Source organism: Manis pentadactyla, chromosome 2 (assembly GCF_030020395.1).
Source record: "Manis pentadactyla isolate mManPen7 chromosome 2, mManPen7.hap1, whole genome shotgun sequence".
NCBI lineage: Eukaryota > Metazoa > Chordata > Mammalia > Pholidota > Manidae > Manis > Manis pentadactyla.
Genome location: NC_080020.1, coordinates 201,789,344 through 201,806,675, shown reverse-complemented (window position 1 = coordinate 201,806,675; position 17,332 = coordinate 201,789,344). Strand labels below are relative to the sequence as shown.

The 17,332-nt window shown below is 38.2% G+C and overlaps 1 protein-coding gene across 4 annotated transcripts in view; it reads left to right on the top strand.

Moving 5' to 3' along the window:
* EML4 (EMAP like 4) overlaps window positions 1–13,864 on the top strand; it is a 193,181-nt gene extending 179,317 nt beyond the window's left edge. For all 4 annotated transcript variants that reach the window (XM_036925586.2, XM_036925587.2, XM_057497260.1 and 1 more), the window contains 4 exons: window positions 7,053–7,140; window positions 7,664–7,762; window positions 10,336–10,466; window positions 11,097–13,864. In XM_036925586.2, coding sequence (XP_036781481.2) covers window positions 7,053–7,140; window positions 7,664–7,762; window positions 10,336–10,466; window positions 11,097–11,570 — 792 coding nt within the window. In that variant the 3' untranslated portion in view covers window positions 11,571–13,864. The remainder of the gene's footprint in view (window positions 1–7,052; window positions 7,141–7,663; window positions 7,763–10,335; window positions 10,467–11,096) is intronic.
* Window positions 13,865–17,332: the final 3,468 nt, after the last annotated feature.

The window sequence follows — 17,332 nt, the reverse complement described above, 5'->3', positions numbered from 1 at the left end:
CTTTTTACCGTAACCTTTTTAAAAAGTCCATGTCTTAATAAACAGTATATCAAAGATGATTCAATCTTGTGGAATCATCAGATTTTACAGATGAAGAGACTGAGTTTCAGAGAAGATAAATGTCTTGCCCTTGGTTGAATCTTGACACAATGGCAGATCTTGGGGCCTGAACCTTGTTCTCTTAGTAGAGCAAACTTTGCAATGTATGATAATGCCTCATATTTTTCAGTATGTATATTACTGTATTGTGCTTTTACAGTGCAACTGATCCAGAAAGGACAGAGCAGCATTGGATAATGAGAATGAACTTGAAAGTGTTAAGAAATGGCAAGTTTCTCAATTGTACAAGATTTAACCTCCAATTAGGCAGCTTTTGAAAGTATTATTTTGAGATATCCTCAGGAGCTGTTGAAGTTTACAGCACTGGTGGAGGCTACAACGAAAGGCTGAGCTCTTCTGCTTTCCTAATTACCTTCTGTTTTGTGCTTTGCTTCCAGCTGCCACTTCTCCTTGCTGTCTGCTTCTACCAGCTGGTCTTAGAGTTTCATATTAAGTGCATTTATCTGTTGTCTGCTATGATTTGGACAGAAAAAACTGAGCTAATGCTGGCTCTGCTGCTTACTAGTTTGCAACTTTAAGCAAGTTAATTAACTTCTCTGAATCTTAATTTTATTATCTTAAAATTAGAGATTATAACAGTTCCTATTACAGGATTTTTGTGCAGATTGGGTCTTTATTAAAATGTGGCGACACTCAATTCCAAATACAAATACAATTCTTTTATATTTCCAATATTTTCCTGTTCCTAGTCAATATTTAAGCAACCACTGTAGCTGCAGAAGCATACTTAGAACTTAAGGAGAAATGTCTCCCTAATAAAATGTAGCCAAGTAGTTGGAGCCTGTCCCCCTTCGCGGCATTACTTATGTGGAAATGTCAGCTGAGAAGGTGGCTGGTACCGAAGGATGGGAAGGAGCACCTCGTGGTAAAGGGACACTGGCTGATGATGAGCCTTTCACCCATGGCATGCTTGATGAGGTCATTATGGGCCACAGCCTTGCTTGCAGCTTAAAAAGCTAAGAAATAAGGTGATCCATTTTATAGAGATGTACTTACATTATCTAAGTTCTCCAAAGTTGATTTATAAAATATCAGTTTACAAGAGCTGTAAATGATAAGGATTGAATCCTGGCTTCCTCTGGCCAAGTTTTCTCTCTCTATAAGGAAGCCTTAGAAAACCAACTCATAATCATAGTTCCAGTTTATTCGTTTAAAGTAAGGTATACAAATGCCAAGGGGACAATACACCAGCATCCTCTCAGTCCTTCCATTTAGGGAAAAAAAGTACACATAAAAGCATAAAAGCAGAGTATAATCAGAAGGTGAGGAAGCTCAGCACCTCTGTCCACGATAGGGCCATAGCTGCCACTGGCACTGTTCTTAGTTCAGGTCCCTCTGCTGTAGACATGAGATGGGTTGTACTCACATTTGCTTCATGACTCCTCTTTTTCTATGTTGGCCACCCTACCCCAATCCCCACCCCCACTCTCTTTGGATAGATTCATACATGCAGTCAGGTTGTATTCAACTTGCTGACCTTAAGCTGTTATAACTCTCAACTTCATTGCCTTTTTCTGCTTTGATTTATTTGACGTTAATTCTGAAGTTTAGTCCTCAGAGGTTCCTGGGAGAGAGCCACCAGTTTCCAGAAACACAAAACTTGCTCTTTCATTTATTGAAGCATTTCTATTTTCTACCGACCCCAAGTACTTTCCATGATTTTCCTGAAATTTACTCTTACCCATTTAAAATTACAGTGCTTAGTTTTTTGTTTTTTGTTTTTTTTTGGTATCATTAATCTACAATTACATGAGGAACATTATGTTTACTAGACTCCCCCCATCACCAAGTCCCCCCCCCACATACCCCATTACAGTCACTGTCCATCAGTGTAGTAAGATGCTATAGAATCATTACTTGTCTTCTCTGTATATACTGCCTTCCCCATGTCCCCAACCCCCTACATTATGTGTGCTAATCATAATGCCCCATTTTCCCCCTTATCCCTCCTTTCCCACCCATCCTCCCCAGTCCCTTTCCCTTTGGTATCTGTTAGTCCATTCTTGGAGTCTGTGACTCTGCTGCTGTTTTGTTCCTTCAGTTTTTTCTTTGTTGTTATACTCCACAGATGAGTGAAATCATTTGATACTTGTCTTTTTCAAAGTTACAGTGTTAAAAAAAAATTAGCATGAACTGTAAACCTGGAGATTCAGTATTCATTCCATCTTTGAGGTGTTCTTTAAAAATGTTACTCTGATCTCATTTAGAACCACAAAACTTTTAGCATATGAAGACTTATTTGATGAGTAGGAAAACTGAGGGAACTACAGCAGAAGCTCATTTATCATGGTTCTTTATTTTATGTTCTAACCTGCTGATAAAGCCAATCTCAATACAGTTACCTTACAGTGTAAGTACATGAACAAACTAAATAGTCTCCAAAGGTGATCAAGACGGGGTTACATCTTTGATGTGTGTCTGCTTAATCCTTAGAACCCTGGGAAACCTCGGCATATGCTAGAAGGGCCTAGCTGAGAGCACTTTTGGTTGAATCTCTTTTTCACAGACCCTGTCCCTTCCCTTCTCTCTCCTGTTTCTAACCCTCGGATTTAGTTCTCATGCCGTGCAATCCTTGTTACTTTAGAAACAAAGCAAAAATAGGTGCAGGACAAAATAACTGGCCCATCTCTTTGAAGGAATCCCAGTGATCTTCCAAAAAATAATTTGCTCGTCATGAGCCGGACCTCTGGTGCAGCTGAGGGATAGAGGGGAAGAGAGGTAGACTGAGGGCATCCTGTGTGCTGTGGGTCTGTGGCAGCCTTGTGCCCTCTTCTGCGGCTTGTCTTTGCCCTCTCACTTGCTGTGTTTGCGTGGAAGCACACTGTCTTCCGGTTGCCCTCGGGCTCTCCACTCCCGCTGCCAGCACACTCTAAGCCTACTTGACTGATCCTGTGGCATTTTGTGGCTCTTAATTCAATCATATAATTTAGAACAGAACAACCTTTTTATTTTACTTAGAATGAGAGCATCATCCACCTGTTTAGTGTTTAGTAAATATTAGAAAAAGTGCTTTGACTATAGAATTCATGGGTTTGTGGTTATATCATATATTCACTTTGTAAGCAGTTTGATTTTGTGACTACCGCCGTAAAACAGTTTATAAGGAGGCTTTGGAAACCAGAAGCTCTTTTTAACTTGTCTCCTACAAAGTCCTAAGATTTGACGGTGGGACTGGGCTGGTGTGTGTCTGATTTTATTTGCTTTATATATTTGGCTTCTCTAGAAGATTTAATGACAAATGGCTTTGATAGCTAAAAATAATTTGAAGACTACTGGCTGATTTCCTCAAAGATCCCTAAGTAAGTGTTGTGAGGTTTTATAGTTTTGCTTTCCACACATTTTTCCAGCTTTTCTTATACTATTTTGAAAATGTACTGAAAAGGTCTTTGATTACTTTTAAATTCCTTTTCTTAAAATGCAATGTTTAAATTACTTTCTGCTTATCTTCGGTGTTACAGAAATGAGTAAAAGATAAGCATGATTTAAATGCTGTGTGCACTTTGGTCCGGAATCATCTGACGTGAGTTTGACTCTGGCTCCACCAATTATTGTTATGTGACTTCAGAAAAATTACTTAACCTCTCTCTGCCTCCTAAAGTTCTTCACCTACTAACTGTGCATTTTCAATAAGCTTGCTGTGAGATTTAGAACTGAGAATATAAGGAAAGTACTTAAACTTAATGCCATAGAGAAATAGAGAGTACTCAGTAACCATTAGGTGTTACTCACAGCAGCAGCATTATTCTCAGTAACTAGATAAGCCCTGGGTTGTATCTAGGCAGGTTTTCAGCATTTAACATATGAATCTAGGAAAGTTCAAAAATAGTTTTCTGATTACGAACAATTGTGTTTCTTCCATGAAAGAGTTCTGAGTGACCTAAAGGTTCTGTTCTATTTGCAATAGGATTAAGATTATTTTGTTCTGCATCTGAATGCCAACATAATAGCTTTCTGTTTGACTCAAATTCCTGTGTACATCTTAACATTACTACTCAGAGTTCTTTATTGATGCTGCAGTGATGTACTGGAAAGGATTACCAAGTCTGTTAGAGTAGGCAAGAAGAGCTGGTAAGAAGTGTTCTTTTTGCTAGCATTTTGGTAATTGAAAATATATATCAAAAAGGAAAGAATAAAAGACTTTTTAACTGTCTACCTAGAGATCTCCAAGAAAAGAACCATAAAACTAACAAAATATTTCAATAAAGCAGTAGAATTCAAAATTACTCTAACAATTAGGAGTTATTTTGCAGTACCTGGTGACTAAAACAAATGAGGTATGTTCTCATTTAAAAGACATCAGCAGGGACTCAGAATCCTTCTTCCTTTCTACTCCATCCTCCTGTAGTAAGATGCTGCTGGAACTCCAGCCATCACATTCTAGGTCCAGGAAGAAAGGATCAGAGCAAGGGGAAGAAGACACTGTTCGTACTAAGTCAGTTTTCTTAAGTTTTCCCAGAAACTCCATTCAGTGACTTCTACCACCACCCCTGCATGGATGATCTTCCATGCAGTTGACAGAAATTTAGCTAAAGTATTTATGATTTTTCTGGAGTAGTATTCTTGGGCTCCATCATTATCATGGTTACATCATTAAGCTACTTAATGGCTGTAATGAAAGTGCCAGCTGAGAATATGTTCCTGTTTATTTCCAAAAGGATATACTAGATTTTGCTCCCCTGTGTCTTGTGCTTGTGGAGCTGTTTGAGGCTCTTTTCCCCCAAGCTGTGCATCTGTAAGAGTTGGGTGGGGAAAGACAGTCTGATATGGGTATCTGGGAAAGGTAACATTGTAGTCCCCCAGAGTTGCATTTAATATTTTCTTTATTTACTGGAATCCATACCAAGGGAAAAAAATTATCACTTTGTTTTCCAGTATAAAATAACTTCCTTTTCAATGTTTGAGAACTTTTCCTACTCGAGTCCTTTTCAAGAATACTTTATATTGATTTACTTTCTAAATAATGTTCTGTTTCCAACACAGATGTGAGTTACATGAATATCATGTATACATACAATGCTTTTGATATTCTTCAAGGTGACACTATTGAAGTCTTTTGACAGATTCAGACAATATTTTAAGTTCTTTGTACATTAGGATATTTCCTGGAAGACTGTACTTTGCCATTACTAGCCTGGTTAGACTCTTCATGAAGCAACAGTTTTCTTAGAAGCATGGCTACTCCAGGTGCCAGAGCCAGGCATCAGACTCAGATATACTATGGAAAGGATTTGTGTGAACCCCATCTCCTGCCATAATCAGAAAATATCCATTAACCATATGTCTTTCTGGCTTTGAAAATTGATTTCCTGTTAAATTGGTAGATCTCCTGGCTTCCTGGCAAGGGATTCCCAAACTCCTTTCCAATCTCTAGTGATTTCAGGCAACAACTTCACAGTTCTCAAATTCATGTAACTTAATTTAAACGTATAAATATGTGTATTTGCCATGCAACACTGTGGGGGTAGATCATAGCTCCAGAGAGGTTGTTAGGACAGGTTAGACTTCAGAAGGGTAATGGAATAATTAGAGTACTTCATGTAAACACCTAAAGTGCTTTGAATTCATTAAGTTAAAAAATAAAACCATGTGCACAGAATGCTGGTAATTCAAAAAGTACAATAGACATCAAATACAGGCCTATCCTGTTTTATTGCACTTCATAGATAGTATTTTTTTACAAACAAAAGTTTGTGGCAACCCTGCATTGAGCAAGTCTATTTGTGCCAACTTCCAACAGCATTTGCTCATTTTATGTCTCTGTGTCACATTTTACTGATCACCCAATATTTCAAACTTTTTCATTATGATTAATTTGTTTTGGTGATCAATAATTGCCACTCACTGAAAGTTCAGATGATAATTAGCATTTTTAGCAATAAAATATTTTTAAATTAATGTATTTACTTTTTTTTTTTAGACATGCTGTTGCACACTTGATAAGACTACAGGATAGCTAAAACATAACTTTCAAATGCACTGGAAAACCAAAAAATTAATTTGACTTGCTTTATTGCAGTATTCACTTTATTGCAGTGATCTGGAACCAAACTCTCAATATCTCCAAGGTGTGCCTGTCTGTTTTACCACAGACTGTAGTACATAAGTGATTTTGAGTCTCCACTGACTTTGGTAAACTGTAGGACCTCTGTGATTTATCTGAAATAATTTATTAGAAATCATCAAATGCATGTGAAGCTAACAAAATACAGCATTTAGCAGTTTAATGTTTTAATTCCCACAGTGTTAGTAAAACCTAAGTAGAAAAAGATATCTGTCTCCCTGTTTGAGGAAGGTTTTAAGGAGTCAGATGATTGTATTAGATGCTGATCTGAAGGAGTACAAAACCCAGAATACTCATTGGGAGCAGGAGTTTTTCTAGGAGACCATTATATGACTGTGTATGTGTGCTGTTCCTCAGCCCCTGGGACGTACCATGGATACTCTCTGTGAACAACTTGGGACCAATACATCAGTCTCAAAAATGAAGTCACTATAACAGGGATAGGGTGACTTGAAATAAAGCCTGAGGGTATGATATCTGTTGTGGTGTCCTTTAAGGTACAAGTTTGAGACTCTTCCTCAGGAGTTTCTAACACAAGGAGTGGGTGCTTGTTGCTGGTATCTAGATGGAGAGCCCGACAGGATACTCCCGGGTTCCAAGTGCTAAATGTTTCCACTGTGGTGAGATCTCTTTCATTACCAAAGTTGCCAGATCTTCTCATTCATTACTGGCATCTTCAGTTCCCAATAAGACAGACTGAAAAAGAGCTAAAGACCTGCTAAGTCCTGTTGGGTTCTGGTGGGTGTAGTACTGCTCTCTGCACTTAAGGAATTCCAGGTGAATGACTACTCAACAGTATTGGCTAACTATTAAACTGTTCACCATTGAGAACTCTTAACTGCTTTCTAATAGTTGATCTATTATTTCCTAGGGACATTCCAGCTATATAACACACCTTGACTGGTCCCCAGACAACAAATACATAATGTCTAACTCGGGAGACTATGAGATACTGTACTGTAAGTATAAATGACCACATAAAGCTGAAATGTGTCTGTCAGGGGCATTAATGAACAGGCTGCATGGAATATGAATTGCATAGAGAAAATGCATGCTGGCCTCTAACCTGACAAACCATATGTTACTCTTAACTGTCTAATAAGAATCTCAAATATGGTTCACTTATCCAAGAAAGTAACAAATTAATTCAAATGGTTAGACATGTAGTCATAAGAAATTACTTAGAGAGATTGATGCTGCTCTGAATGGTTTTGTGTTTAACTTTTACCAGAGGCAGGAAGGAGTATAATGGTTGGGCATTTATGCTTTTTAAAGAAAAAAGAACAACTTCAGTGGGCAACAGTTTGCAGTTCTATAAACCCTGTTAGAGTAAACACTTTCTTTTCCTTTTCAAATATGCCTTGATGTTTTTCAGTGTATGGATTATAAATACAAGTAAACGTGCCTAGTTTGAATCAAGATGTACTTTCAAACAATTTGTACACAGCACTATGATTACACTTCCTGTTTCTGAATTTAAAGGGGACATTCCAAGTGGCTGCAAACTAATCAGAAATCGATCGGATTGTAAGGACATCGATTGGACGACATACACCTGTGTACTAGGCTTTCAAGTCTTTGGTAAGAACATGACACCTGATGGGAAAAGGTAGTTTATGGGTGTTTTTGTATATAATAATTACTTGCTTAGATTTCTAAATGAAAAATAGTTTGTATATGTTCTTTAGTTAATCACTATTAACGCCAGATTCGGAGTCAAAATACATTTATGACATAAAATAGAATTGCAGGCCAGTATGAGGTTTGTTCTCTGCAGAATCCAGCAGACTTTTGGTCCCCAACAAATATGAAAGACAATTGAAAGGAATTTATACAACAGCACAGAGTACCTTCCCATTTTTTTCCCTCCAAGTGAAAATTGAAACTTTTGAATTTGTGAAGGCTTTTTTAATACCTTTGAGATATCATTACCATATAATTCACCTAAAGCATAAAATTGAGTATGTTTTACACTTAAAACCAATATAATTATGTATAGCAACTACAATAAAAAAATACTTTACAATTTGGTGATTTTAGTATCTTCACAGAGCTGTGCCACCACCATCACTGTCCAATTTTAGAACATTTCATTACTCCAAAAGGAAAACCCTCTAGCAGTCACTAAAGAAAACCCCATGAGCAGTCACTCCCCTAACCAGCAACTACTGATCTCTTTTCTTTCTCTGAGGATTTGCCTGTCCTGGGTAGTTCATATAGATGGGAGTCATACAACGTGTGATCCACTGAGACTAGCTTCTTCCTTTAGTGTAATATTTTGAAGGTTCAGTGCCTGTAGGAACTAACATGTTGGTATAGCACTTTATGGCTGAGTGGTATCCCACTTTACATATGTACCATATTTTGTTTATCCATTCTTCAGTTGATAGACACTTAGGTTTTTACTTTTCAGCTACTATAAATAATGCTGTTTTGAACAAGTGTGTTCAAGTTTTGTGTAGACATGTCTTCCTTTCTGGTGGGTATACACCTAGGAATAGAATTGCAGGGTCAGTTCGTAACTCTGTGTTTACTCTTGAGGAACTGCCAGACCGTCTGCTAGAGTGACTTCCATTTACATTCCCACCAGCAGCGTGCAGTGTCTTCACATCCTTGTCAACAGTTGTTACTCTTTTGCTTGTGAATGTCCAGTTGTCCCAGCACCATTTGTTGAAATGTAAAGGCATTTTTAGTAGATATTATTTAAAGATAAAACTTGATGTTTTGGACGTTTCCATTAGAAAAATAATCCATTATAGGTACCTGTTCTCTAGTACAACTGCTGTAGAGACAGAGAAGTCTACTAGTCTAGGAAGAAATGAAAAACAATAACCCAACTAGTCTATAAACAACTTCGTTATTCTAGGTAAAACTGAATCTGTCCTCTGTGACAGTTTTCTAAGCCTGTTCCAATCTGTAGGCATCCTTCTGAAAAAGGAGACAAACAGAAAAGTTAAAATAATAAAGTCTTGTTTCCAAAGAATTAAAAATAGATGTTGTACTCAGTAATTAAAATACTAGATATGGATGTGGTACCAATACCTAAAGCAGTACCCAAAATATGAGTACTTTCCCTGTAAACAGTTGTATCTCTGCCTTCTGAAAGATGCTCTTTGCTCCAGCATAATCATAGCTCTGAACGTTTCTTTATGCTGTATGCATTAGAAAAATAATCCATTATAGGTACCTGTTCTCTAGTACAACTGCTGTAGAGATAACCTACTAGTCTAGGAAGAAATGAAAAACAATAACCCAACTAGTCCATAAACAACTTCATTATTCTAGGTAAAACTGAAGCAGTGGCCAATAGCTGATAACTTACCTGCTCGTTTTAATGAGACAGTATTTATTTACTTATTAAGAGATGTCAGTCAAAAAGTGCTTTGACTTATTTTAGAGCAAATTTACCAAAAATATATTTGTTCTCTGGAATAGGACTAAACTGCAGGAGGCCAGTATCTCAACCCATACCTATTCTGTCATTTTCATCTAGTCTACTAGAGTTTTGTGCAGTTATGTTGAACATTGTCACGAGTGCCTCATAATAATTCAGAATAAATTTGCTGTCTTATCTCTGGACATAAATAATAGTTCCTGGGAAATTCTGTGGGATAGAATGGTGACTAGTGGATGGCCTATGCATTTCGATTATGAAAGAAATCTTTATGAGGTTTTCTTTTAAGTGCCTGCTTGAAAGGGATCAGGGGAGAGTGTAAATCTTATACAGCTTACCCAGAGTCTACTTTGAAGAATTAATGCTATGGTTTTGTTTCTGCACCTTATATAACTAAGAATGTGCCCTCCACACAGAAACTTTAAAAAGGAAAAGCTTATTACTGAGGTGAGACAAGCTAAAAGTGAGTTTATTAGCGCCACCTGCTGGTTACTATTGAGTCAGTCGCGAAATTTGCTGCCTTGAGGTTGTTTTGGTTTAATTTTATTACTAGTTACATATTGAGTAAAACATCATTTGCAGTAAGTGTTGAGCCACTAAGAAATTCGTAAGGGAAATGTAGTAGCTAAGAGTTGGGACAGAGATGAAAATAATAAGATACTAAAAATCTTATTAAATCTAAAATTAATAAGCCTATATATTATCCGCAGTTATTTCTTTCAGGCTAATTTTTCTGCACCCCCGTGTTTCCATATTAAAGGTGTCTGGCCAGAAGGATCTGATGGGACAGATATCAATGCACTGGTGCGATCCCGCAGTAGGAAGGTGATAGCTGTTGCTGATGACTTCTGCAAAGTCCATCTGTTTCAGTATCCCTGCTCCAAAGCAAAGGTAAACTCGGTTTAATAAAAACTAGTGTTGTAGGGCCTTTCATTTGTGGATAATTTTGTGTTGATGGTGAGAACTTATTTGTAGGGTTACTAATTACTGTCCGTGATAGCACAATGCGCAGAGGGAGCACAGGGCCGTCCGTGAGCATCCAGGAGGCACTGCTTGTCTTCTCCTTCCTCATGAACGTCAAGGAGACAGTTACAGAAGACAGCTGAGGACATTCTGTTCACTTTTATTGTCTAGTTTTTTATTTTGATTTTTTGGCAGTTACAAATTTCTCCTAAAGATACTAAGATGTTTTATTTGTTAGATGTATGACCAGCATAAAACTTAAGAACTGCCAACCTAGTAAAATCTCTCCTAGTGGAAGTTACTAAGCTCTGACAAATATACCAACCTGACATCCAGAGGAGATAGACTTCAATTCTTTTTAAGTGTCCAGTCTGAAAGTACAAATGTCCAATTATTCTGTTTTGTTTCTCCCATGTAAATAGGTATTAAGAGGAAATAACTGTTAGGTAGCTGTTTCATAAGCTTACCTGTTACATACACCCTTATTACCTAGCCCATTGCTATAAGCAGGCTTGTAAAGAATGAGTTTAATTTTCCTGTTTGATTTATTTCATATAGGCTCCCAGTCACAAGTACAGTGCCCACAGCAGCCATGTCACCAATGTCAGTTTTACTCATAATGACAGTCATCTAATTTCAACTGGTGGGAAAGACATGAGCATCATTCAGTGGAAACTTGTGGAAAAGTTGTCCTTGCCTCCAAATGAGATTGTAACAGATACTCCTCTAACCAAAGTCCCCATCTCTTCCATGGAAAGCGTCATGCCATCTGATGCACCCACTCTGCCTCCTTCCCAGCCCTTAAATGAGACAGCTGAGGAAGAAAGTAGACTAAGCAATTCTCTCACACTTCTGGAGAACAGCCTGGAACAGGCTGTGGAGCCCAGCGAAGCCCACAGCGAGGAGCAGAGTGAAGGGGGCAGTGAAGACCTCGGGGAGCCTGTTTGCAAAGAGCTATCCAGTGAGGTCAGCGAGCAGCAGAGGGAAGCTGCTCTCACGGAGGACCAGCAAGACCTTCCACCCCTATCCTAACAGCAGGACTGCAGTGCAGCTGTTCTCCCTCAGCTGCATGTGACCTTGTGATAGGGTTCAGATAACAGGCCGGGATGGGGTGGAGAATCACTGTTGATCGAATGTTGGTTTCCACGTGATCTGTTTTCTTCAGTCGTCTTATCTTCAGTCTCTCAAATGCAGCTGACCTAAAGGCTGTTTGGTGTGTGTTGAAAATTAACCAAACTTAATTAGTAGGACAGACTGAAACATGAATTATGTCTCAGCAGTGACTGTATGTAAGTGGTATGATGTAAATACTGGAAACAAAAACAGCAGTTGTTCAATTTAAAATAAACCCCTTGTTATTTGAACATCTTTTCTTCAGGAACAACCAGAGGCACCACAAACACTGTTACTCATCTACTGGCTCAGACTGCTACTTTTTTTTCCCTGATGCAGAAAAAGAAATTAGAAAAAAAATTGCTCTTTTACTGAGATGTCCTCCCACTGCAAATGTCTAGTGGAAATTTTTTAGTTAAGAAAGCCTTCAGTATTGCTGTAAGCAACGGTGTCACCTTCTTGAATAACTGATGTGGTCTTTTCCGCTGCCAGCGGTGTCCGGATGTGCTCGTCCACCTCCTGGAGAGGTGCTGCCTTTTCTGAGGCATGGGAACAATCCCTTCACTTCTTACGTCCAAATCTATTTTATCTTAAGAACTAAGCAGTGGTTTGTTACAGAGCTTTTAATGTACATTATTAAATCATTGATACTCAGAATTACATGGATTCCTCCAAGGATTCCCTTACTGGCCTAAACATTGTGAATGTTTGGCATTCAAGTGAATGGAAAAAAAAAAAAACCACATGCCTTTAAAAACTAAACTGTAAGATTACTAGGCTAATTTTAGCTTAGCCTCTGTCATAATTTGTTCCTTCAATAACAGCAAAATACAAACAGTAAATTTAAATGATCTAATTGGTGCTTGAAATTCACTGCTTTAGTTTTGACTTTGATACACTTTATTGAGGGATATACAGCAAACTGCAAATTCTTTTTATAGAAATGTGAACAACAGTAATTGTTTATAAATTGCATACTTAACAGACTTGCCATACATGGTAATTTTTTTCTGGTTGGGCTGCTATAAGCCCTGCAGTTCTAATGTGGCTATCCTCTGCTATTTGGGGCAGTACATGTATTATGATGCATTGGATAGTTTTTTTGTTTAAGTTTTGTCAGGTAACTATGTTTTTCTTAAGTATGTGTTCCCTACTTTAATGACGAATATGCATTTCCTATATATTTGTTTATACTCTGATTATAAAAAACTTTTTATTTTTTAACTCGCTGCATTGATTTGATATCTTCTTCCCCTTTTTTTGGTTAGATCATGTTTAGAAACTTTGGATGAGTTCAGAAGTCTTAAGTATGCAAGTGTTTACGTGATTGTGCCATTCCAAAGTGCATCAGAACTGTCATTCCCTTCTAGTATCTTCTCAGGAGTAATACAAATCAGGTATTTCATCATCATTTGGTAATATACAAACTCCAGTGAACTCCCAAGGACACTCACATTTATATTGACATGCTGTATGTAAGGGTGTGGGTGTGTGTTATGAGTTGAGTGTAGACACTCTGTGTTTGTGTGTATCTCTATATAAGATGATGTACACCACATTGAAAATACTCAGTGTATATCTCTATGTGTATATCTCTTTTGTTTACAATTGTTCATAAAAAAAAAAACCTCAAAGTAGTTCTTTTCAAAACAGGAGATGTAGATTCCAGGCAACCTGTCTTTCTTCAGTATGCTCTGTACATATTAACAGAGATCATCAGTATGTATTGGGCATATGTATCTGCCTATTGAGTGGTGATTGAGTCAGGTCATCATGTGCTAGTCCCTGTAAGAAAAATGTTATGAGATGAAGTAGTTCTAAGAGAAGAACAAGCATTTCTTTAAGTGCCTGGAGATTCAGGGCTCCATGATAAGCAAGAAGTTTCTTTGGGGACATCAGTCACCTTTGGGGTTGCTGTGTACAATGAGATTTATAATTGTGATACTCTTGGGTGGTAGTTTCAAAAGACACTACTAATATGCAGAAAGCAGTCCAGCACTCTTGCTGGCAACTACTGTTTAACAGTCAATAAAATCTGTGATAATGGTTAGAAGGGGGTAGGATTATGAAATTGTAGATCTTTTTAGAAAAACTTGTGAATGAAAATGAATCCAAGTGTTTCATGTGAAGATGTTGAGCCATTTATATCATGCATTCCTGTCTCATGACAGAAAATTTTGAAGATTAAAAAATAAAATAATCGAAGTATTTCATTTGTCCCAGTGTGTCTTAACTCTTCATTTATACTGCTAGTTTCCATGGCTGTCCAATTATCAGTAGGCTGCTGCTATGGATACAACCATTCTGGTGATAACAAACTCCATCTCATAATATTAAAGGAAATTACTTCTGATTTATGCTTCAATTTAATAAGGAAATAGCTTTGTTCTAATTTATTTCATGCCTATATGTTCACTAATGTTTAACATTGGCCAATCCTGCTTACCTACCTGACCTGACTTCCCCAGTAATTAGCCCTTCATGTCTTTAAACTCAGCAAGACATTGCATTCTCTGTTTTCTCCATCTCTCCCATGTTGCTTAGTGACACAGATAATCTGGACACCACAACCATAGTAAGTTGGTTGGTACAAATTTTTACTTAAGAAGATTCGATTGAGAGTATTCTGTACGTTCCCCAGTTCTACAATCCTGGAAATGAAGGGCTTTTCACCATTACATTCATGATCTTTGGTAACTGTGAATATATATGTTCATGGTCACTGACATATACTAACCCATGAGAGGCTGTCCTGGGGTAGGTATTCTTTTTTCACCAATTAGGAGACAAAAATGGCTGGTGGGCAACAGAACAAACCAACTAAACAATGTGGTTTTTATCCTGTTAATAAAAAAGATCCATGTCTTCAATAGTGTTGGAAACTATAGACAGCCACATGCAAAAGAATGAAACTGATCACACTCTTACACCATACACAAAAATAAAGCCCAAATGGATTAAAGACCTAAATGTAAGACCTGAAACCATAAAACTCATAAGAAAACATGGACAATAAACTTGAACATCAGCATTAGTCATTTTTTCCTGGATATGTCTCCCCAGGCAAGGGAAATAAAAGCAAAAATAAATAAATGGAACAATATCAAACTAAAAAGCTGTACAGCAAAGGAAACCCATCAGCAAAATGAAAAGGCAACTGACTGGGAGAATATATTTGCAAATGATATAATAAAGGGCTGTATTATTTATCCAAAATACATAAAGAATTCATGCAATTCAAAACCAAAAAAAAAAATCCAATTAAAATATGGGCAGAGGACCTGAATAGGTATTTCCCAAAGAAGACATACAGATGGCCAACAGGCACATGAAAAGATGCTCAACATCACTAATCAGAGAAATGCAAATCAAACCCATAAAGCTATCACCTCATACCAGTCAGAATGGCTCATAGTAACAACAACAACAACAAAAAGATGTTGGCAAGGAAGTGGAGGAAAGAGGACCCTTGTCCACTGCTGGTGGAATTGCAAGTTGGTGCAGCCACTATGGAAAGCAGTATGGAGGTTTCTCAAAAAACTGAAAATAGAATACCATGTGACAGGAATTCACTTCTGGGAAGTTACCAGAATAAAACAAAATAGTCCAAAAAGATATATCACTCCTATGTTTATCACAGCATTACTTACAATAGCCAAGATAAACAACCTAAATGTCCACCGAATGATGGATGGATAAAAAAGATGTGATACATGTACAGAATGGAATATTAGCCATAAAAAATGAAATTTGCCATTGTGGCAACACAAATGGACCTAGAGGGTATCATGCTAAGTGAAGTAAGTCAGAGAAAGACAAATACATACGATTTCACTTACATGCAGAATCCAAAAGGAAAACAAATGAACAAAACTGAAATAGACTCATAAAGAACAGACTGGTGGTTGCCACAGGGGAGGAGTGAATGGATGAAATATATGAAAAAAATTAGAATGTTTGGTATGGTATCTTGATCTGGGTGACAGTTACATGAGTGTATACACATACTAAAAGTCATCAAGCAGTATGCTAAGATTTGTATGTTTTATTTTACATACCTCAATTTAAAAGTTCCAAAATGGGAATTTGCTTATGGGGAAATAATAATTAGATTTTGGACACATTGAGGTGTTGCTGTAACTTCTAGAAGAAACTAGGTTTCCAGCTTTAAGCTGGAACTGAAATGAAGAATAAGGGCAACGTTTTTAGGATAAGATGACAAGCTGAGGGGCAGATGTGCAGGCCTTGAATCAACATGAGCAGCCGCAGGGTGAGCACGTGGTTGGCCAAGCATGCCCCAAACGGCCTGGCTCTTGTTCAGCGATGGGGACAGTGATAGTTACCGTGTAGGTGAGGAGGTGGCTTACAGAGATGAAATAACCGGTTTCTCCGTGCTCGTTTACCTAGATAATGGCCACACCAGGACTTCGTGTTTTATAACCTCTAGGTTTATGTTTCTTTCACTTACACTAAGAGAAAGACGTTCTTTAGTAACAGGAAGCAGGAAAGGACGAAGGTAAAGAGTCTCAGGGATTTGGGGAAGGTGATGAAAGGAGGGCTGTGTCAGCCTCAGTCCTCCCACCGGGTGTGGGTGAGGTCAGTGGCCACAGTGATGCTGCAGGTCTGGGTCGCCCTGCTGGAGAAGCAGCCTTTGTCTAGGATGCCCAGGACCAGACTCCTCAAGCACCACAGGAAGGTCTCCAGGCATTTTTCCAAAAAATAAATAAAAGTATTTGCAAAGGGCAGCTCCTGCTCTCCTCACAGGGTCTCGGATAACACGTGACACCTTCTGTGCTAATCTGTTCACCTTTTCCAAAAGAAACCTGATTTTCTACTCTGTTCTCATTAACAGGTCTCCAGAGTAACTTTAAATGCTCTAATATAAAGAAGACAGAGGAATAAAAAATTTCCCCAAATGGAGAAAAGGAAGTTTCATTGTCTCCTCTGGAAATGTCAGCTTGTTTCATTTCTGTATCCATAGGTGACATCCTCAGGAAACTAGGGCTTACTGAACTGCATTTACCAATCCAAAATCTGGCAGAAAAACTTAAGGGTATCACTTCTGTATCTATCTCAATGAAAACATGAAGAAATGGGCAAAAAACACCTACATGCTCATAGGTAAAAATATGGCACATGCACATAGCTAAATGCTGCTCAGCCGTTATCTAACACTTAAGCACTCTACATGTATTAACTCATTCAATTCTTTCAACCATCTTAAATGTGATTACCTCCATTCTGTGGACAGGAAACTTGAGAAACAGAGAAGCCAGGTTTACTACTAGCAGTGGCTGAGCCAAGGTTTGAAGCCACATCCCCTGCCCCCCAGAGTCCCTGTGGCTGACCACCATGCTCTACTGCTAGTGCCCTGTAGATGTTTACTGTATGACAGTGATTTAGTGACTACAACAGCGAGAAAGAATGAAAATAGGTTGAATTTCTGATAATAACAATTTAAGAAAAACTACAGGTGACCAGGCTTTGAAAAAGGCAGCTTGGAAGTCAAAACAGGATCACAGTTAGAAGGACCCTGCTCATGTACAAGTCCCCTCTCCTGCCATCCCTACAACCAGATGCAGGCCGAGGAGCTCCTGGGCTCTTCACTGTGGTGCCTGCTGCCAGGAAACACCTGCTCTTCCTGCCACCTTTGGCCATGGTCAGGCACTTGTGTCCTCAAG